The sequence below is a fragment of the Tyto alba genome, unplaced genomic scaffold, assembly GCF_018691265.1.
Source record: "Tyto alba isolate M040663 unplaced genomic scaffold, T.alba_DEE_v4.0 Super-Scaffold_7, whole genome shotgun sequence".
Taxonomy (NCBI): domain Eukaryota; kingdom Metazoa; phylum Chordata; class Aves; order Strigiformes; family Tytonidae; genus Tyto; species Tyto alba.
Window position 1 is genome coordinate 8,018,427 of NW_024881328.1, and position 23,160 is coordinate 8,041,586.

The following is a 23,160-nucleotide window of genomic DNA, read 5'->3' on the forward strand; positions in this document are numbered from 1 at the left end:
GAAGCCTGGGATTATGTCTACCTATGACTTCATTGAACCTCAAATATAACCACAGAAGAATAAAAAGAACCTTCAGCTACAAAGAATAAGAATTCAGATTTAAATAGATGAAGCCATGCAGCGATGACACAAATACTATTTAAGTCTCTGCACTTGCAGAAGGATGAAGCAAGCTCCATACCGTCACTGCTTGTTTAAAAGCTGCAAACAAGTTATTTTTAAATGATGCACATTTGTGAGTTCAAAAAACTAGAGAAAGAAAAATTTGTAACAAGGATTAATCCTCATGATTTTTTTTGGGTATCCGCCTATCCGTTCTCTCACAAGTACTCGTGTTGGGGACACAGATGTATACACATACACACAGGGAGATCTCTACATGTAGACCAATTCGCTGTTACCAAGGCAAAAAAAATAGAAAAAAAGCAAAGCTATTTATCAAACAAAAGCTGAGTATAGGAAAAAGTTCCTATACTTGTTTCACAGAGATCTTTGAGCCAGCAGGCCTCTTTAGCAACACAATGCAAACTAAGCTCCTTCCAGACAAAGCTCCAAAAAGGAAGAAAGTCAGTCTTTTTCTGGGATTCAAATTCTCTTTTCTCTACACCTTAATTAAAGTAGTATCTTTGACAAAACCAGTGAATAAGGATAGTCATCAGAAATGTTACTGCCGAAAGGCATTGCTACTGAACACACTGGTGTTTCATGTCTAAGAAGAAGAACGCAAAAAACTTAAGATGTGAAACTGTAGTAAAGTATTGCTGAAAGTGATACGGAAACAATGTTTTCCAGTCTAACAAGTATGTCCCAATTAAAGCAGTACTGGTTGTTTTAGTTAATTGCATAAGAGCAAAAGTAAATAGACAATAAGGTGTCTCTAAGTCTGCGTTTAAACTACATTTTAATATATGCAATACTATAGCTGATCTGTCAGTTATTACAAGGCAATTAAGCCTAGGTGCTAAGAACTCAAGTAACCAAGTTAAACTCACCTTAAATTATTCTGCTGACCTGATGGAATGACACTGTAGTAAACTGGCATTCCTGTTGTGGGCAATCCTTGATTGGACTGACTGGGAATTATAACAGGCTGTTGATAGGTCTGCTGGGGCACTGCTTGGGAACCTTGAGGCACCGAAACCTAAAATGGAGAACATATTAAGATTTTCTTCTGCAGACAATGTTTCCTCCTGCACTGTTTATGTAAGAATTAAAAAACCAACCAACCAAACAAAAAACAAACAAACAAAAAAACCCAGAAACTGAAAGATCTGGAGTTCTTTAACTCCAGAAGACTAGTGATACCAGTAGTTCAAATAATAGTGCTTTATTAAGAAAAACCTTTTTATTTGCTTCCCCCAAAATGAAAATGTTGGTTCTAAAGGGCTCCATCCATTAACAAAAGACATTTTTTCTACAATAGAAAGCAGGATGGTGGGGAGGGAAAACTTACTGAGCTTTTTCTTCCCCATCCTCTGAATTGCAGTTAACACAGTATTTGACTTTCAACAGGACTAGAACTTGCACACTTGCGACAGATTTTCTTTTCACTTCAATTCTGGGTTTTTTTGTTTGTTTGGTTTTTAATTTCTGTTCCCAAAGTCACATTTGACACCCGCTTGCAGCCTTCTACCATTTACAAAGCAATGCACTTAAAAAAAAAAAAAAAAAAAAAAAAGACTCAAACACACAGAAGAATGACTGGAAGTTATGAATACATTACCCACCTGATAGGATGGCACTGAAGGATATGGAACAATCACACCTTGAATTTGATTCCCAACGTTGTTGTGTTGGCCACTGACTAGATTTTGATTCTGAGACTGCTGAACTCCAACTAAACCCTGGTAGTTTTGCTGCTGGTTAGGCAAAACCTGGTAACCTGAAATTATACATTTAAATCTTATTTTGAAATAATGAACATACTTTATACACAGTTGCCTATGTGAAAATGTATGTGTAGCGCTTTCCAAAGGCTTTTTAAATCTGACAACTTCATAAGAGTTGAACTTATCATGCATATAAAAAGAAGCCAACATTACAATTACCAGATTTATTCATTTGAATCCAGCATGAAATATTATACATACTATTTGCAATGCTGCTCTCATGCTTGCAGTATTTATTTACACTCTGAGTTACATGCATTAACACCTTGATTTGATAGGTGAAAGCTGGAAGCATCTGAACAAAGCATGCTAGATAATATAAAAAACAAATAATTGTCTATTATTATGAACAAGGCCATTCCAGGTACTTCAGTTTTGAAATTCTAGTTATGCTAAATTCTATTAGTACCTCAGGTGCCCTAGGGATGAGAGCATTTTGACCATGATTCAAAACTGCATCACACTTCAAGGAAACTTGTGTAAGGCATGTGTGCAAATCTTTTTAAAAAGGGCAATTTCTACTGAAATCTGTAATGCTAAAACCAACTAGGAACTGAGAATAATCTTCCAGGTAAAAGCCATGTTCATATACAGTGGAAGACATTTTGTATTCAAAAATACATCTTGGGGGAAAAAAGGAAGATGTTCATATTTACCCCTCTATAGTGCCTCTACAACAATTTATTATTGCTTAAACTGGTATCCTCTGCTAAATTTCAGAAATGGCCTAAAAAACTCCTCAAAAACCATAAGATACCAAGCGTAAGTGCCAAACAGGAAATCTGTGCATTTATTAGGTCCAACCTTAATTCCCACTTTTTTTTTTTTTTTTTTTTTTAAAGCATATAGTAGTAACTGCCACCATGATCAAAACACATGCAGAACACAAGTAAACTTCTTTTTGTCATATTCTGTTATACAGGTATGTGCTACTTACCACATCAGCAAAAACCATAACAATCAGTGTTTCTGAGACAAACCCAGTTACTGCTCCAGAATAACAAAACTGGGCTTGTCAAGATGCACTGAGAGCAAGAAGAGCCTGTATTTAACTTGGACACATTCACATTCTACTGACCTTGACATTCCCCATGCTCCCTACCTGGGTATGGAACTATAATAAAGCAAATATAGGTGCAAAAACGCACTTGGGTATCTTTTTAAACTGTGTTTAAAGAACTGTTAATATAATCAAATATTGCTTCAGAAAATTTAAGAGAAGAAGGTGCAGTTTGTTAAAACGAAGAGAGCTATTCATTAGAAACACACAACACACTATAAATGTTTTCAGAGTACTACACAAAACTTCAGAACCATGCATGCTTGAATTCAGCCTAACAACTAGAAATTTTAATAAAACTGATTTTTGTGTACAATTCAGACTTAAGTCTCCTATCTGTAATAAACAAAATACCTATATGTAGTTCGTTACAAAATTATCTATGGCATCTAAAAAGCAGCAGAATGTGAAGTTGTGGCATATGACAGATCCAATCAATACATCTGCAAGCTAAATCCCTCATTTCCCAGAAATTGCAATGAGGCTGTGTGTATTTTTCAACTTTTTCTGGTACTTCCAGAGACAGACATGCTTAAATTGGCAAGCAGAGAGAACTGGAACAATATAAATTGACTGCCAAGACTGTTCCCCACAGCGTTCAAGAATGCTCTATTTTTAGCTTCACAATTTCACCTCTGCATAGAGTGGTCTGACAGAAATGCAACACTCAGCAGAATACCCACACCTGCCACAGCACATTGTCTCATTGCACAGAAATACTCTGAAACAGTAGATAAAAGGAGAAGCATGCTTCTTAATATTTACATAATTAAAAAGAAATCACTGTTAATATAAGAAAAGTTAACTTACAGAATACAGAAATACATTTTCTGAATAACACATTAAGAGTGAGAAACAGCCTTTATTCAAGAACAGCAAAGCAAGTACAATTGCTTGGTTAACAAGCTATGAGTATAGCTTGATTACAACAATTATAATTACAGCTATTTTTACAACTGTAACAGTCTTATCACTGGCCATTCTGAAGCAGGAGCTAGTTGACCTTCAGCTCATGTTCCTACAGTAATCATAGTTCAGGTAAGATTTTTAATCACCCTGTAGGTAGGTCTCATGGTAGCTGAGCCCTCATTATCACAGCAGTCAGAAATGCCTTTTTCTTAAAGAGAGTTTTCTTCTCTCAGCATCTTTTGGGCAACCAAAGCATTTTCATTTCATCCCCCCATATATTTCACCTGAAACCCCTTTAGAAAGGAAGCCAGGAAGCAGCTGAAAAAGAGACCGGTTCACTGTGAGAAATGTAAACCTCTCAGACAGTGTTACGGCCCCGAATCCAACAGCTCATAAATAAATTCAGGCCACGCCATAATATGAAACCAAAAGTGGCTTCAGTTGCCATGCTCTCTGAAGCTATCATCTTTCATCTATATTTGTGTTTGGAAAGTTATTTCATTGTTAGTAACCACTTTATAAGATGAATAAAGCTCACGGCTTTACGTAATACAAGATTTGTTAATTCCTATTTTTCACCAGACACGTTGCTATGTTAGCCAAGTAACATTCTGCCTTTTGTCTTCAAAAATAGCCGTTGCTAATAGACATCAACCGTTTCGGATGTAGCTCTGTGTCAACTTAATACAAATATTTATGGTTTAAGATAAAACTACATGAGAGATAATTTCAAAATACACCATCTCACAAGCAGCTTGCAGAATAGAAAATATGATGTGGAACCTTCCAGCTCGAGAATGCTGATTCAAATTTGCCTATAAAGCAGTAAATGAGAGCCAGCAAAGGCCAGGCAGCAATTTGGAGATTTTTGAGTTAAACACTATTATACAGTTGCTAGTAAAATACTTCTCTCTACCACTACTGCTAGTAAACACCAGGTAACCAAACAAGATTGAATGGAATTATTGTCTGGACCACCCCTTCACTACTTAAACATGATCCCTTGATGTCAGGGTTACAGATACGTTATCAAAGCAGTAAAGAAGCTGTCTGCACAGCTTTCTTGTTTTATTTCTTCTAGGACACCAAGGGAGATTTTAGCTGCTGATGCTTTTCACACTGTCCACATTACAGGCAGTGAAATTCAGTTAAAACAAAGAAATAAAAACATACAAGGAACAAATTTACTTACCTAACAGCAACTGATTTGTCTCTTTGCACTGTCACCCCATGCTTTTGAATTCAGATTTTTTTGTTTAGCTACATATATACACCAGGCTCTTTCCAATTTAGAGAGTTTGTGTGCTGTTCGCATAGGGTGTCCCTGTAATTTGGGCAGTAACCCCAGCTGAGCCTCACACTTTTTGCTTTTAAGTGGTCTAGGTATTAAAAACTCAGAGGAATGAAAGCAGGTTGAGTAATACAGTTGGATAACACCTCTTTAACATCAGTGGATAAAACAAGTTGTAAAAATGAGTAAATTGTTTTCCCTTGAAAAATGTCAATATACTTTCACTTCTGAAGAGTGAGAAGTGGTGATCTATATTGCAGTAAGCAGGTACTAACAGTACTCTAAAACGATCTGACAACCCTTCCATAAGTGGGCATCACATCTTGATGATTCTGCAATGAAATAATCCCGCGTAAATTTGTGAACCGAAACCTGAATAACAACTTCAAGTGTTGCTGATATTGGAGCACTTCCTAGAAGAACTGCAGAAGAGGGAGTTATCCCTCTTACAGGCTGCTTCGTAGAACAGCTATAAAGAAATCCAGTTAATATTTCTAAAAGCTGATCTTCCATCCTGTTTCTGTGGAGCAATACATAGTTTGGGGCAGAGGGAGAAATGTAAAAAAATCCTCCTTCCTGAAGGAAACTCAAAAGGACACCAAATATAAGTCATCCAACTAAGACATGGCATAAAAGCCTGATTTTTTTTTTTTTTTAAGGATCTTTGCCTCCAAACATCACTAGTTACTTCTGAAAGTTTCGACTGAGTCAAGATATTACTCAGAAGTAAGTATGATTCAGGAATCCAAATCTTACTGAAGAAATCACAACAATGTTTTTAAGTACAGATTATCAGAATAATGGTAGCTACAGTTACAATTTGTAAGGAAAAAAAGACAATAGGAATGAAAGGGGACAGAAATACAGTTTGATAACATTCATAGAAAGGAAACTCAGAAACAGTTAAAAAGTCTTTGCTAAAACCAGAAGGAGCAGAAAACTGATTCTAACAACTCAAGTCTCGTTATATGTTCTATTCAATACCTAGATACCTTTAATCATAGGACAGAAAGACAAATTAAACAGCATCACCAGTACCTTCTGTATAGCGCTCTTGTCAGTCTACAATCTCTAAAATTAGTATCTTTTGTTTAGAACTTTCAGTTAATGAAGTTTTCATTACATCATTTAAAGGTATTAATTCATCTTACTTGGTTAACTTGTTACTAACTTGCAAAGTTACAAGTTTTTTAGATTATTCAGTTCTAAATTTAAATAAATAATATCCTCCTATAATTAAAGTCACAGCATGAGCCACTCACAGTAATGGCTCGAATCTCAAGTTTCATGAACAACTGAGTAATTTTTCCACATTAAGTTAGTTACACTTTGTACCCCATATTTGAAATTTTTTATTTGAAATTTTACAGCAAAATAAGTTTCAAAAACAAAACCAGGAGAAAACACACAGGAGGTGTTCCAATGAAATGCTGAAAGAGTTCAACAAACCTGTCTGCTGCCCAGGCTGTGCCAGTGGCTGGTTTTGCTGTGGGTTGTAATGGACAGAAACAGGTCGGTATTGTTGACTGGAGTGCGGGTACTGATTGGGGGTACAATAACAAGCTGGCATCTAAAAATGAAGAACAGTTAAAGATTCACTACCTGCAAGTTTATAGAGGGCAGACACCTAAATGCAAAAACAATCACATGACAAAAGATGCAAAACTTCCTAAAAGGGGCAACTAATGTTAAATAGTTTACCAATTAAAAATAAATAAACTATATAAATTCCCTCTTTAACAGCCACTTCTGTCTACTTTCACTGTAGAAGTAACAGTTTCCAATTTCCACAAAGAAGCATCTGAGACACTAGTGAACTATGCAGAACATGAGTTTCACCAGCTACAGGAAAACTTGGGTGATTACTACTCCTCAAGTAAACTGAGGTCATTCATTTCAAAGCACATCAGCCAGAAAAATCCCCTAACCCCAGGATAAATGTACCCAGCTGCAGTTTAACAGGGAGCCTCACACTATAAAAAAGCTCATTAATAGAACAGCATGATCAAATCTTAAATACAGCTTGTGGGAGAATGGAAACAGAGCCCTTGTACCTGTGGCACAGGTTGCTGCATATATCCCTGCTGCTGGAGTACTTGCTGGTTGACAGGGTGGCTGGCTGTCGAGTAGCCTGGAGCAGAAACTGGTTGGCCAGAGGGTGGTGGAGGTGGAGCAGCTGCGATGATATAACCGGACTGCTGTGGGGGCTGCAGGACTACGGTGGACTGGAACAGCGCGGTAGGAGGTTCAGCTGGATCAGAGGGCGGCTGGCGGGCAAGACTCATATGGCTAAATTGTGATCCTAGGTTGTCTTGCTGTAATAGTTAAAAAAGGGGAAAGTTATATTCACAACTGTACATTGGAGGGGGAAAAAAAAAAAAGAATAAAATACCCAAATATCTCACTAAAGTTCAGATATGCGTGTCTCAAAATTACTGTGCACTCGCAACATCAGCCAAAGAACAAGCAAGAACAAGATGGAACACAGTAGTAAATTATCTTCAGGGCTGACAGCAGGAGAGAACATCCACATTGAGAGACTTCATTCATTTCACTGCAAATATTCCATATTTGGATTACATCTGCCTCTATCTACTTATAAGAACTCAACTGTCAAAAATAAAGTCAGATTTTTGTGTCACTAACCTTTTCTGATTGGACTCCAAAGCCTGAGTGAAAACATCTAACCCCAGTTAAAATAGCAGAAGGTGTTAGTATTGCTAAAGTGATTTTTGATTTTAAGAGCTTAAGTTAATGAGGCTCTAATCCTGAGTAACAAGGCACATTCCTCTAACTTGGTATTATACTACATGCAAGGATTAATTTTTTTTTAGCCTGAAATCAAGTAACAGCTGCAGGAAATATGTTCTAGTGGTTATCTACTATCTGTATTTTAGTAACATGTGAAACGACGATACTGATTACACCGAGCACTGCAGGCGTCGGGTGAAATCTGAAACTTCTATTAGTATAACCCCAAGCTCCTTTTCTTTACAAGCAATTTAGCATGAAATTATCAACATCCTGGAAATTAGAAGTGATCATTAGTACTGTATTCGTCTGCTAAACTGGAAGATTTGGTTCATATTTCAAAAGTAGACTCTCCAAACATGGAGGAACATTAAAAATATTTTAAGACCACCTGATCTTCTCTTAGATCATCCTGAAGATGACAGAAGTTAATCAAGAAAGAGTTAGTGCGAGCTCTATCTTACTGATTAGCTATGCTCACATTTTATGAAGAAGTTTTATCGTTCTCTGGCTAAAGATACTCTTACTTACCACTGGAAAGATGAATTTGCACCTAAAACTTTATTTAGAATACCTTTACACAGTTTAAGAAGCCATCTTTTCATTAGATCAACGATCTAACTTTGCCTTTGACATTTCATTCTTTAATGATGCCTATTAATACAACTATAATGCTTTTCTACATTGGATTTTACATTCTGCTTTTCATAATACCTAGTTTAGAGAGGAGATACTCATATTTAATTACGAGTTAATATTACCTCTAGAAATGTCTAAAGGATAAACCCAAGCAATACACATTTATTTCTGTTACACTACCAATATGAGCAAATTTTGATATGGTCAGTTTGTCCTACAGTGCTCTGTAGAGTGCGAGCATGATTAACCACTGAAACACGGTGTTACCAATAAATGGATAAAGCAAACTTTTCCGGTACCAACTGCAGATGTGTTGCATTTAGATTACGAAATAAGACCATCAAATCCTTTTCACTATATTACTTAAGTTACCTACAGAAGGAATAAATTTTTGAAACTGCCAGCACACTTGGTGTTTAAATCCATTTTCTGAATGTGAAATTCTCTGAAATTATTATAAACCGGGAAGAAGTTTCACTCTCTAACCAGCATGTCTAACAGCGATTGTGAGTCATAGCGTAGACACCTGACCTGCTGCTACTATCAGCAATTTAGTCATATGCTAAACTCGCATAGGAAGCTGACATTGGTTAATTAAGCATTTTCATTTCACTACTAAGGAGGTAAGTTATACTACCTGTAGTCCACAGGTATTCAAACTCTAAAATAACATGAGAAACAACATCTCTAACAACAAAACACCTTCCGTGAGGTGCAATTCCTTTTAGAATTTTATACCTAAAGTACAGATAACAGTTACAATGTATTTATAATTATATGCAGGCTGTGAATTCAGATAAACCAGTATCTATTATTAGAAGTTAATATTTCTTATTAACATCAAAAATAACAACAAAATAAAAAATCTGAATACATACTAAAATAGCTATTGTATAACACTGTGGTTCGTAAACATCCTGCCAGTTCCTAGGTGCCCACAAATCTCCTCTATTACTCCCCAGTCCTTAGCAATACAGGGGGAGAAAATAAGATGAAAAGCTCATGGGTCAAAAAAAGGACAGGAAGACTGGTCACCAATTACCATCATGGGCAACACAGACCCGACTTGGGGAAGATCAATTTAATTTATTGCCAATTAATAACAGAGTAAAATAGTGAGGAATGAAAAAAACCCTAAAACAAGCTTCCCTCAAGCCTCTTGCTTCCTCCCAGGCTCAACTTCACTCCCAGTTCTTCTACCCTGTCCCTCTGAGTGTCACAGGGTTCACACTTCATCTCTGCGGCTCCCTCCTCCTCAGGGGGAGGACTCCTCACACTCTGCCCCTGCTCCAGCGTGGGGTCCCTCCCCCGGGAGACAGTCCTCCATGAACTTCTCCCACGGGAGTCCTGCCCACGGGCTGCAGCTCTTCAGGAACTGCTCCAGCGTGGGTCCCTCCCACGGGGTGCACCCTCCAGGAGCAGACTGCTCCAGCGTGGGTCCCCCACGGGGTCACAGCTCCTGCCAGCAAACCTGCTCCAGCGTGGGCTCCTCTCTCCACGGGGCCGCAGGTCCTGCCAGGAGCCTGCTTCCAGCCTGGGCTTCCCACGGGGTCCCGGCCTCCTTTGGGCACATCCCCCTGCTCTGGCGTGGGGTCCTCCCCGGGCTGCAGGTGGGCATCTGCTCCACCTGTGTCCTCCATGAGCTGCAGAGGGAGAACCTGCTTCACAATGGTCTCTGCCACAGGCTGCAGGGGAATCTCTGCTTCAGCACCTGGAGCACCTTCTCCCTTCTTCTGACCTCGGTGTCTGCACAGTTCTTTCTCCCTCCTCTCCCTCACAGCTGCTGCGCAGAGTTTTTTACCCTTTCCCAAATACATTATCACAGAGATGCCACCAGCTTCAATGACTGACTCAGTTTTGGGCAGCGCAGGGTCAGTCTTGGAGTTGCCTGAAATTGCCTCTGTGTGACATGGGGGCAGCTCTTGGTCTCTTCTTGCAGAACCACCCCTGCAGCCCCTTTCCTACCAAAACCTTGCCACATAAACCCAACACAAACGTGTATTCATTAGAGCATCAGAGCAGTGTAGGAAGTTGGAAAGGAAGCCTCTAATTTTTGACCTGGACTCTAGTTCAGATTCTGCCTTGGATAACTCTTCTCCTTTATCAGGTTTCAGTTTCAATTTGTGTGCGGTTCTTAATTTGCTTTCTATGTTAAACACAAAAGACTACAGTATTTCTTTTCCAGCTTCTACTTATTAAACAAGGGATGCAAGGCCTGCTAGTGAAGTTGGAGTGATAAGAGTTCTGGCAAAGAGACTAGAAAAAGGTAATCTCAAAAACCAGACCAGTGATCCCTCAAAATGTATTAGCGTTCGGCAGAAGAAACAGCAATCAAAGAAACATGAAAGGATGGAAAGAGGTTAGTCCAGAGACATAAAAAGGTACTGACTGGCCAACAAAACAACAGCATGGAAAAGCGGTTCCTTTACAAATGGAAATAATATATATCTATATTTAGAGACCTATAGATACAGCCCTAATTGTATACTTTCCTGCTGAACTTGCAATACACATTAAACTCAAGAAGCATTTTCCCCCACTAAGGTAATATTTTCCTGTGACTGAAAAGCTAGCCAGTCATTACACTGGTATCACACACCATTCACAAACAACCAAGCAAAGGTCAGCACCCACTAAAGATTAACCCGTGCAGAGAGGAGATGAACAGATGATATAATACCACAGAATATTGCTGTGTAGAGGAGACTGGCAGGAGCGGGGGTGGATAAGAGACTGCAGAGTACTGAACAGGCTGGGAAGAAGGCTGCAGAGGCCGCACAGGCTGAAGAAATAACAGGTTTATAAACATGGTTAACATCAGAGTGAGAGAAGTGAAAACAAAGTCAAAGTCTTTTGTAATAGAAAAAAGCAACTACACTCCAGAAAAGCAACTATGTTCCATTACCAGAAAGGGAATGGATGCTTTTTTTTTTTCAGCTCAAGACTGCAGGAAACTAAAACGGAAGTAGTTTTCAGTATCTCAGTCCCCCAGCAGAAATACATTTGCTTTATTTGTTATACATTATATTAGCTATGAGTCACCAAATGGCTTTTATTTAACATTTACTGTTTCTTTCAGAGAGATTTTTCTAAATTATAAAAGCTACACATGCTTTCTAAATACATGTTATTTCAAAGCATTTAAATACAGAATGAATTTACTACTAACCACAAATGAAAGCATATTACTTTCAGTTATTTGACAATACTAAAATATTTTCCCTAGACTGTGGTTATTTGAACATCAGAGAGGTATCACTACTGATAATGTTTCAGGCAGGTTCAATTCCAGTATCCACGAGAAGGCAATCATAGAATGAGTAAAGAATTTGTAAAGAAAACTGCAAATACCGCATACACGCTTCTACAAACTAGACAGGGAAAATGAGTACAAATGAGCCTTTTTCAGAACAGACCATCTCTACTGTGGCGTAAGATTTGAACAGGGAAAATGAACAAAGATAAAGGTTTAGATGAAGTTCTATAAATAACTTTTTGTTAAAGTTTGAGAACAATGCGAAAATACCACAGGAGACTATAGCCAATAGCTTGGTGCCTGAAATAGCTACTGTGAAAAGAGGCAGAACCCTCCCTTCTGCTGCCCATGCACACTCTTTGCTTTTCTTTTCTTCTTCAAGGGCCAAGGTCATCTTTAACCTGGCCTGTTTTACTAAATTCCTTTTGTACAAGATGAGGCTAAAATACACCCCATACTTCAGTTACAGTTTTGTGAGTAGAATAAGCCAAAGAGCTACTGAAGAGGTGTATGTACTCTACCAGTCCTAAGCCACCTCTTTTGTGCCACGAGTACTGCTTGTGCAGTACAGCCCAAGAATTTATCCAGCTGAAAAATAACCTTAAGGCAAAGAGACAAGGATTTCAGTTGGATTAACTCTCTTCCCAGATTTCTGACTATATTACTGTTAATGCCAGGGGTAACCACACAGTGTGACTAAGGACGAAAGCAGAGCCTCTTTTCCAGAGCAGGTATGTTCTTGATAGGGTAACATTTTCATACTGAAGTATCGTTTATGTTTTTAAGAAAAGCTGCCTACCATGTTCAGTTATTAGCAGAACTGATAGTTCTGAAGTTTGAGGGGGAAAAAGTTGTTACCCATACCTGTGTAGCTATTATTTCTTAACCTATGCTTCAACAGAACCAACCTACTGATCCCTCGTCATCAGACAGCAATATGACACCACCAGTATCATGTATTTGACATGTGCACCTGTGAGAGGATGTGATTAGCTGCTGGCTGTTGCTGAGGTGGTGCGGGAAGAGGTGGCTGTTGCGGAGGTCCAGGCACTTGGGTCCTAACAGGTTGCTGAGGCATAGGAGGATTGTACACAACTGGAGTGCCATCTGGATTGAGGAATGGCTGACCTGAAAAGGTGAAAGAGAACAAACACAACCAAATGACAGCCAGCTGTATCATCTAAGTTTGGAAAAAATAAAGACAAATGCATTCACAGTAGGCAAAACAAATAAAATATTAAAATTGGAAATAAGCAAAGTCATACTGTTTTATATGACAGATTTATGCTATAGCCCCACAACTACATTTACAATCACAAGAGTCATTTGACAAACCACATGCAGTTAAACCCCAAAACATTTAAGGTAAAGATACCACAGTCTTTACTTAGTGAGCACAAATAAATATTTGCTCTATCCTGCTTGTCTTGAAAGCTCATTTTTAATTAAGTGGATTGAAAAGGGCAGGAGTAATAAAGGAAACCCCTACTAAAAATACTATATTAAGGGCTTTTAAAAATGAAATTAAAGGAATCTACTTTAATCAGTTTGCATATCAATCAGTACAAAGGACAGCTTAAAGGCAAATATTAAAAAAAAAATATATATAAAACAGTAGCTGCAATGGTATTCCTGTAACTGCTAATGAGATTACTGTTAAAGGACTCTTCCCCTATTCATAGATGAATTGGCCTTCGGCTTTCAAATTAAACAATGTAGTTTTATTCTCCTATTGAATAGTTTGCAACTTCAGTATTACAGGAGCGGACTACTGAAAAATAATTAAAAAATAAACTACTTAAATGTAAATTATAAACAAACAGTGATTTATTTTGGTGCCTGGGTTGGGAAAAAAACTAGGCAAATCAAAGGAACACTAGATTAGCTAGCAAGGACCTGTGTCTAGCTTCTTATTGACACATCTTGCACTGACTTATTTTGATGCTTAAGGTCCAAATATTGATGTAAATTTTTCTTTCCTCCGGTATAAATATTTTCTTGTCTGAGAGTCTTTCCAGAAAGGTATAAACAGACTAAAGCCTTTGCACCCTAGCCAGTGTCCTGTGAAAGTACACTAATGCTCCTTTAGACTTCTTTGTTCCACCATATTTAAATGCAACTGGCCAACATAAAAGCATAGAAGTGACTGAAGAGACGACCGAGGTAATTAATGCGAGACAGGAAGCATGAACAGACTTAGAAACATAAGCTACATACCATAGAGCTGGACTGCAGGTGAGTAAGCTATATTCCATTTAGCTTAATGGATTTCTCTTTAATGCTTAAGAATTCGGAATGTTCTCATAAATAGGGAGTCAGATTTTCTTATTTCCTTCTACCACTTCCTGGTAATTATGGGAGCTTAACTTGACAGGAATGTCATGGCTGAATAAGAACTGTATCTTCCTAATTACCATCTTCAACTACTGAGAAGAATGACTCTCTTGACCTAAGGTCACGAGATGCTCTGTCAGAAATGCTGAGAAACTAATCTATGTTTTTTTGAACTCTGACTGTCATTTGGAACAATAAAGCTGGATGAACAGTTACAGAAGATGATGATTTGAGTACACTCTAAGTCTAAAGTTTATCTGACCTAGCTAGTCCTTGTTCTGGAAGTTTATCTTCTATTAAACACTCATTAGATATTAACATAAACTTATATTATGAAAGATTATTGATGACTTGTTTAGATACACTAAAAATGGATAAAATATAGGAAGAATGACAATTTAAAAATCAAGCTAGTTTTCATGAATATCAAAGTCAAGTCTGCCTTTTCCGAGGGGGGTGTAAGTAAAGATGCTTTCAGATGAAAAGCCCTCACAATCACATTTGCTTCTCTGCCCTTCCCTGTTGCTATGTGGAAGCCCCATCAACGTAACAGGGAAAATGATCAACAGTACAGGAGGAAGAAAGTGAAACTCATCACATGCAAAATATTGGCAAGCACATAACTGAAATGAAGATGACTCAAAAGCTGCTATTTTTTTAAATGACAAAACTGTATCATGTTTTACATGAAATTACTCTCAAGCTGATGGTATTGTTTCAGTGCCTGCAATATCTGTTTTGCTGTACAGCAACTCTAAAGCTTTTAGCATGGTCATGCTATAAACTCATAATATGAAAAGTGACAGCCAACCTTCTTCATATTTAATGTAGAGTATAAAGGACTCTAGTGTATACAAACACTAAACCCACTTAATTTTGTTAGCTAAACTTGTTCACTAATTATCATATTTGTCTTCAGATGGTCAACACACACAATGGAAAATTCATGTGTAAGATGCACAACCATCACATTAGAACTAGAAGAACTAGGTCAGTCAACAGTGCTATTGTCCAGAACCTAAATCTAAGACGACAAAGAGACCCTCCTTCAAATCCAATGGCTACCTATGAAAATTAGATGCTACAGCTAGTCATCTGTAACAAATTTTTTGGCAGGATTATCTTAAATTATTCGTTTACACCGTAAAGCATTTAAGAGAAACCTTAGGCATCACAATGCGTAGAATCATTAATTAAAGAAATATAGAATTTTGTATACAACAGCAATTGATTTATATTAAGGAAAAAGATAAGTTTATCTATTTCAGTGTTAAACCTTTTAGTTATAGAAGAGAAATAACTTAATAATGGATCATTTTAACAACCCCAATGAGAAAAAATTAGTTTAAAACATCACATGCAGTTATATTCCAACACAATAAAGTCCATCTACAGAATGACGGGAAATATATCCTGAAACATTTTATTTTCTACAAGGAAAATAAATTTTAAAACTAAAATTAAAATATAATTTTCCAAATATTACAATGTGTTACATAAAAGGTGAATTAAAATTTTCAGGATTTCTTAACTTCTACAATAAATTTTGCCCAGAGAATACTAATTAGTAACTTAATCCAGACAAGTACTACATTATGAAGTATCAATTTTCTACTACTTACTAAAAATATCAGTATTGGCAAATTACACCAATATTGATTTAGCATGTAATCTCATGCTTATTTCTTTAACTCATATTAAGTCAGTGTCACGAGCACAGACACAAGAATATGCTGTGACAAAGAAAATGAAGGATGATGAATTCTTTCAAGTCAATATAAATACTTCTTCAGGCTCTCTCATCTCACCAAAACTGTTTTACAGTAGAACTGGGAAAGACATTTTCCTCTCCCCAAAAAAGCTAAAACATTTAATTTAACTTATTCTGCATTCTGGATAATAAATCATGGGATCTTCATGTTTTGTACAAGTCACTCATTAAAATTTTACATATGTTAAAACTCTACCAGAGAAAAATCGAGTGAGTTTACTTATTCCTTTGATCCTACAGCCATGCTTTCTTTTTAAATTAAGTGCACTGAACAAACACAATCACAGGAAAAAAAAAAAAAAAAAAAAAAAAAAAAAGGACAGTACTGACATTCAGTCTTATGTAAACACTCGTGCATTTTTCTCCAAGTTCTCAATTGTAACAAAACATCCACAAGCGTGTACCAACCTGTTTGAGGGTTGATCAGAATACTGCCAGGCGGTATGCCTGCCGCTTCCAAGGGAAGCAAAAAGAAGCTAGTGCTAGTAGGTGCCACTTGCCCACTTATGCCACCATCAAAGGAAAGAGAGTTACTAGTGCTGGCAGTTGGATAGACGGCAGGCGTGCCATGCGAAGGCTGGCTTAGAGCTGGCACTGGAAGAGGCTGCTGGGTGTGAGAAAGAGAACCCGTGGATGACCCTACACTACTAGAAGACTCTGAACCTAGGAAAGGAGTAATGAGAAATTTTTTTTACCTAGAGACAGAAACATCATGCTCACTTAAAATATATACTTGTAAATGCTTACCCTTAAAGCTCAGTGTTAAGTACATTATTAAACAGTAGCCTTTTCAATGAACTCCCCCTTCATCTCCCCTGGAATTCCATTACAAGATTCCTTATGTGAACCAAGGGTCAGTTCAGCACTGCTTTGCACTGTAAAGTGAGGCTTTCATATCTAGCTCTGATTTTCTGGACAGAAAATACATGCCTGTACGTATGTAGATGTGTTAATGTTCAGTTCACCCGCAATTCATTTAAGTGATTCGTCACTTATTACAAAATGGTGCGTGCACAGGTATCAGTTGGATACCCCGAAGCAGTGAACACACAGCCTACAACTACTGTGTACGTGCAGGCCGTGGGGTAATGCAGATGCCGTCTGTCCCTTCAGATACGCTGGCTAAATTCACATGCTTTGTAGACATAGCCTGCATGCAAGGAATGACCATTTTCTTTTTCCTACTAGATGTCAGAGAGCTTCTCTGACTCACCTGCTGGACAAATTGCAGAATACTAAAAACCCCAAAACTATTTTTTAACTCTTCTGACAATTTTCAGATGGAAATCAAGAATACAGCTGGAAAAAATTATGGTAATATGGTAGCTTTAGCCTAGTTTTATGCAAAAATTTTAAGTTTAAAAGGAGTATGAAATAGCTGATTGAAAGCAATCTTTATTTTACAGATATGAATGACTATAAACATTGCAAAGCAGTGGAGAACCAGACCCTGAGCTTTCTGAGAGCCAATGCATGCAGCTAAAGCAATATTCCGAAAGTCCAATATGAAGAGGCCTGTAGAATGCACTGTTCCTAGATCACTGTATACCTAGATCTCTAGGTAGACAGTTTATCGTACTTTGTTTTAAATTTTTGTTATGGTAATTGCAGTACTTGGAAACAGAATATAGTTTTTAAATTTATGAACTCTTCATTAGCAGCCTCTATACAATCTAGAAGAGAAAGCAAGACTCGAAGTGCTGTGATGAAATTTATCTACCATTTGAAGTTACTTTGCAGTCCTTCATAAAAATTTCTATTTGTAGCCCTTTTACTTGTATGTACGAAAAGACAATATAGCTTGAAGCATTTGCTGATGCTGACTACTAAATTTTTTTCTACTGCTAGATGAAGTGAAATACAAAGCTATTCATTGTAAACCAGGCAAAATAGCATATGCCAGCCCTGTAAAATAAACTTCACCTGACCAGAGTTACTTTGATTAGATTTGTTTACAAGTGTATCCACTTCTAGATTATGTAGAGAAATTAGGCTGAAGCCATCATAATTAAAGCCAATTACATCCTTGATCAAAATGAATAAACAAAATCAATCTCAACACATGCAAAATCACCACAACCTATAACTGCAGTGAAGCAACAACCAGTAAGATAGGCATTCTGAACTTTGAATGTTAACTCTCAGAATGCCAAACTGAAGTTTCCAGCGAAATTTTAAGAATCCATTTATGTTCTTGCAATTTAGAAAACAAAGATTTCTAAGAAAGTATTTTATATATACACTATTGTGACATAGCTTCTTTTCAAGCTGTGCCAAATAGTACTACTACATTGCTAAATGAAATAACTTGGTATGATGACACAATTTTTACAGCATATGCAGAAGTACCTTGGAATGTATTTTTTTATACAAGCATACAATGGGCAAACAGAATTTGTAACTGTTTAACTACATTAAGATACAGAATACCTATAAGGTAGTGGTGGTTTAAGGGAAAGCAAAAAATCTGAACATACCCTTATTAGAAACAAGTTTGGTAAATAAGATCAAAGCCAAGCATAAAACAGGCAAGCAATAATATTCTGCTTCTTTACAGTTCTACTTCAAATTCTGATGTAGTGCATCCATAACCCATCCATTACAAGCCTCAAAATTTTCCACAACCAAGATTATCTATTGGATCAAATTATGGTGGCATTTGGAATACAAATATTTACTAAACTTCAACTTGTCCCACAGAAGACTAATATCCATATTTTCTGAGATCTTGTTTTAACATTGATTACAAGTTAACACACGTTTGAAACCCAGACTCTTACAAAATTAGCATTTTCCCCCAACATTTCTGAATCTTAAAATTAAACAGTACACTTCATTCCACTGATCTGATTTTTCATCAATCTAAAAATTAAATAAGCTTTTTAGCCATGTTAATTTAAATTTAAAAATGGCACTGAAAGATAACACAGTAAATGTAACTAATAATTCATAGACTTTAATGGTGTTTTATTCCTAGGTAGTAGGATAGCAGCGCAGTTTCCTAAGACTGCACAGTGCAGCTTTGCCACACTGAAACTAAAGAGTTGAACTCTAAATTTTCATTTCATATAAAGTGCTTATGTTGATAAATGTTTTCAAATCCTTTGTATGAGAAGAAATGCATTTAGCTTAAAGCCATCTATAATGCACTTAAAGATTCTGCTTCCAAAGTCAAAAGTCTTAATTGGTTACGTGAATTCTAGGTCTCCAAGGCAGTACCAGGGCTGGGGCTTTAGCCAGCCTCTGTGTGCAGGACCCACTGGACCCCGAGGGAGCTGTGTGCATGGAGCACCTATGAGACTGAGGCCTCTACATATGTGCACATCTGCAATACGCATCAAGTAGCAAACCATCAGGTATTTCACTGCTATGTAACTATGTATTTGTACAGATTTTATTATACCTGTCTTAGACAGCCTGCCTGTGCTTTTGCTGCTTCCAGAGCTATCTCCTCTTGTCAGAACTGATATCCCACTGAAGCTGCTGGCTTTCGTTACAGCTGGCTTCAGATTGCGGATGGAGCTATCAGAGTCGGTGCTGCTCCAGGGACGGGGTTCACAATACTTCAGCTCATTCTCAGTACTGCTCTGATGGCTGTTGGCTGATCTCCCTGATGTTTCCTTATTGATTCTGTAAGTTATAAACTAAACTTTTAGCACAAGCATCAATTGCAAAATAAGGGAAAATAAAAAAAAAAAAAGGAAAAAAAAAAAAAAGAAAGAAAAGGTGAAATGCATGCAGAATACTTTGGGATTTTATTTTTTTTTTAAAGAAAGCATCAAATACCTAAGTATCTGTCGTCTTTGTTGTGTACTATTAGTTTCTTCCTCCTGGATTCTGTTGACATTTTAATAAGATAACTTAATATTTATGAAGGAAATAGGAAAATGAAACAGAATTAAACTGCAAATTGTCTTACCTTTTATCAGTGAAATAATTCTCTTGGGAACACAGGGACTGAGGGGCAAAGAAGTGTAGAAATTAATACGAATGGCATCTGGAACCCCTACTACAGCACAGTAACAAAACATGCTGCAATTTGGAGACTTTTATATTACACATGGACTTTCAGAGCATCCTCTTTAGATTAAGCTGCCTGAAAACTTAACCTCTTCAGTGGATAATTCCCATGTTATAGGAAAAAAAAAAGAACATAAAAAGGACCATCTGCAGGAAATAAAAGTTAGCATTCAAACAGTGACAGTGCTGACCATTTCATTTATATCAGTATTTTTCTGAAGTTACAATTCTTTCATTGGGCCTTCACTGCCTTATGTAACTTCCAGCTGATGTGTGACTTCACAAGTCTGTTAGCATCACCTGAGTTGCCTTGTCTTCTGCTTGAAAGTGTGAAATAGATGATGACGCTGGCTATTGCAATAACTGTAGTGAATTATTTGGGTATAAGTACACATATGCTAAAAAGCAGACAGAATATACAATCAAAAAGGCTATTATTAATTTCAATTATGTTGGCCCTGTGACTTCTAACATTTGGAACAAAGCTTCTAAGGGTACAATACATGGTAAATGAGTATGCAAAAGGAAACAGTAATTTTATATGCAGAAATCCATTCCTTTTGTTCATAACCAAGGTGAACAAAAAAAACGCTTTTGGAAAATATTTGGATATGGCAAATTCGTCTCTTAGAGCTCATTACTGTTTCTTCAGAACAAGAATCTAGTTTTGGATGTGTAAGACCTATAGATAAACGTCAGGAAAAGTGGATTATTAGAAGCAATGCAAATTCTTTTAAGACATTTTTCTGTTTCACCCAATATAATTAAATGTAATCACTACTAGTGATTGAATTATAGTTTACAATATTGTCCTGCTTGATATCTTCAGTCAAGAGAGACTGGACTTCTCGATTTCTGATTGAAATTTCACATATGGGAATTCACATCATTTTACTGTGACCAGTCATAAGATTTGTTTGATATAGACACAAGTGAGAAAAAACCCCAACATTTTTTTTTGTTTGTTTGTTTTTGTTTTGTTTTTGTTTTTTTTTTTTTTTTTGTTTTGTTTTGTTTTTTTTTTAATTATTGCTTTGAACCACAACTGACATGATCGCAGTACCAAAACTCTGTAACTTACATTTCAATAAGGGGCAAAATAATGCACTGAAATAGGTAATACTAGATAATGCATCAAAATAATTCTTGAATGTAGTAGTAGAAAATAGTAGAATGTAGTAGTGATGAGAGAAAACAGAAGATTTCTCAGTAACTTCAGTAACATTTAAAACTCACTCAGGCCATACTAATGGCTATCTGCTCAGTCCCCTTCAGAAAATTTCCTGGAAAGCAATATCTTAACAAAAACCACATGTGCATGCACGTGTGTGAAGTATTCATACAAAGCACCGTAAGATTTTCTTTGATACATACATCTTGTGCAAATATTCTTTCTCTAGCTCTCTGATATTCTTCTTCACGTTCTTCTATGGATTTACTTCTTCTGTCATCTTTTAATCGTATTCTCATCTAAATTAAGTGATACAGTGTCAACTTCTACAGGAAAATAGTATAAACACACAGTCAAATACACCAAGTAGAAGGAAATAATCCATATATATTTTACCTGGTTGTCATCTTTGTCTAAACTAGAATTATCTCTTTTAAGGATGTACCGCTTCTGGAAATCATCACTCTTCTCATCCTTTATATGTTCACAAAACTTTTGGTCAGGTCTGTGAAAAGTTGTTAGAAAGAAAAGATTTATGGTTTTGAAAACATATACTATACAGAGTGGAACAAACTGAAATATACTCAAGATTAATATACTTAATATTCTAACCGAAGTGATAGATTTTGGTTGTCCAGGCAATGCAAAAGGTACCAAAACCAAAAGATGATGTGTACCCCTGACAAGTCCTGTTCTTGAGGCATAACAAACCTGCTTTTAAAAATCTCTTCCTCCTTCAAAGCTTTTGCTTCAATTTCCAATTAAGGTGGCAAGCAAACCACATGCTCTTGGGGAATCAGAAGTGCTCTTGAATCCGGACTGGTGCCATGCAATGGATATTGGGCATGCATGGAAGTGAAGAGAGGTGCTTTCTGCTAGAGCTGTAATACCTCAGAATTCATTTCAAGGGAAAACAGAAGATAAGATAGGGGAGAAGACATTGAAACTTAAACTTCTAAAACAAAACTAGTTAGAAATAAGCAAGAGAAGAACAGTACAATGCAGGCAAGCAAGAGCTTCATAAAATCACAGTGAAAGGATGGAGCAACAGATTATATATATTGGTTTTGGCATTTTGTGAATGAAAAGGAGGTATTTTGCAAACTCTTGTTATTAAAAATAGATACCAAGTAGCTAGACAATAAAACTTCTACTATCATAAGAGCAGTTCTCAGACAATCAGGAAATATTTGTCTAATAAAAGACAAAACATACGTATACTCTCCTCTATTTCTGTTTCTTTATTTATTACCCAGGAGATCTGTATAAAGTCAGGAGATCTTTTTCTGTATAACAGCCAAGCCTAACTATTAGTTACTGGATGCCCAAACATAATTAGCAGGCATTTCAGAGAACCTTTAGACTGTCTTACCTCTTTCTTTTAAAGGTCCCTGAATTTACTGCCCTGCAATCACCAACTTCCCACTCCACTGAGACGTCCCAGTATGCACTGGGTTGTTGATGTCAGTAACATCACTGATCGGCGATGGAGCCGGGAATCTGCCTATGAGGAAAAGGTAAGTTTGGTTTTATTCAACATGGAGCAGATCTCCAAGGTTTTCTTTCTAAATTCTTATTTTATATCCAAAGCGATTTAAAATAAGAATACTGAAAACATTAAGAATCTTAATGCCTGCAGGTTAGCTGAAATGCCTGCTAATTAGTAACTACACCTATAGGGGGCTTCCAGAGGCCACAAACTATTTAAATATGGCCTAGGAAAAAAAAAAAAAAAAAGAAAAAAAGCATAAAAATGAAGAAATCATCTTTTAACAGTTCTTACTCCACACTTAAAGTGCTAAACTGAAACTTCAGTCTAGAGACGCTAGTAGATGCAAAGGCAACAGATTTTAGATGTATGGCTTTATAAGTCAATTTAGATAAAGAATGTTATAGCCAAAGCAAAAATACATACATGAATGCCTAAGTTACTTAACATATATTTAGGCTCTACATATTTTTCCAGAAACTTTTGAGAAGGAAACTGTTTACTTAAGTGAAATTACAGTGTGGCATATTATTTCAGTTCTACTAGCTCTAAAATTAAGGTGAATAATTATTTTTTTTTC

At 36.8% G+C, this 23,160-nt stretch overlaps 1 protein-coding gene across 19 annotated transcripts in view; it reads right to left on the reverse strand.

The window, feature by feature from the left end:
- R3HDM1 (R3H domain containing 1) overlaps positions 1–23,160 on the reverse strand; it is an 89,155-nt gene that overhangs the window by 9,835 nt on the left and 56,160 nt on the right. For 11 of the 19 annotated variants that reach the window (XM_042783757.1, XM_042783760.1, XM_042783750.1 and 8 more), the window contains 12 exons: positions 21,488–21,596; positions 21,295–21,390; positions 19,820–19,857; positions 19,687–19,737; positions 19,304–19,530; positions 16,309–16,563; positions 12,769–12,923; positions 11,220–11,321; positions 7,204–7,464; positions 6,599–6,719; positions 1,728–1,882; positions 993–1,141 (listed from right to left, as the gene is read on the reverse strand). In XM_042783757.1, the coding sequence (XP_042639691.1) occupies positions 993–1,141; positions 1,728–1,882; positions 6,599–6,719; positions 7,204–7,464; positions 11,220–11,321; positions 12,769–12,923; positions 16,309–16,563; positions 19,304–19,530; positions 19,687–19,737; positions 19,820–19,857; positions 21,295–21,390; positions 21,488–21,596 (1,719 nt within the window). The remainder of the gene's footprint in view (positions 1–992; positions 1,142–1,727; positions 1,883–6,598; positions 6,720–7,203; positions 7,465–11,219; positions 11,322–12,768; positions 12,924–16,308; positions 16,564–19,303; positions 19,531–19,686; positions 19,738–19,819; positions 19,858–21,294; positions 21,391–21,487; positions 21,597–23,160) is intronic. The other 8 variants (XM_042783761.1, XM_042783754.1, XM_042783764.1 and 5 more) reach the window with 6 other exon arrangements.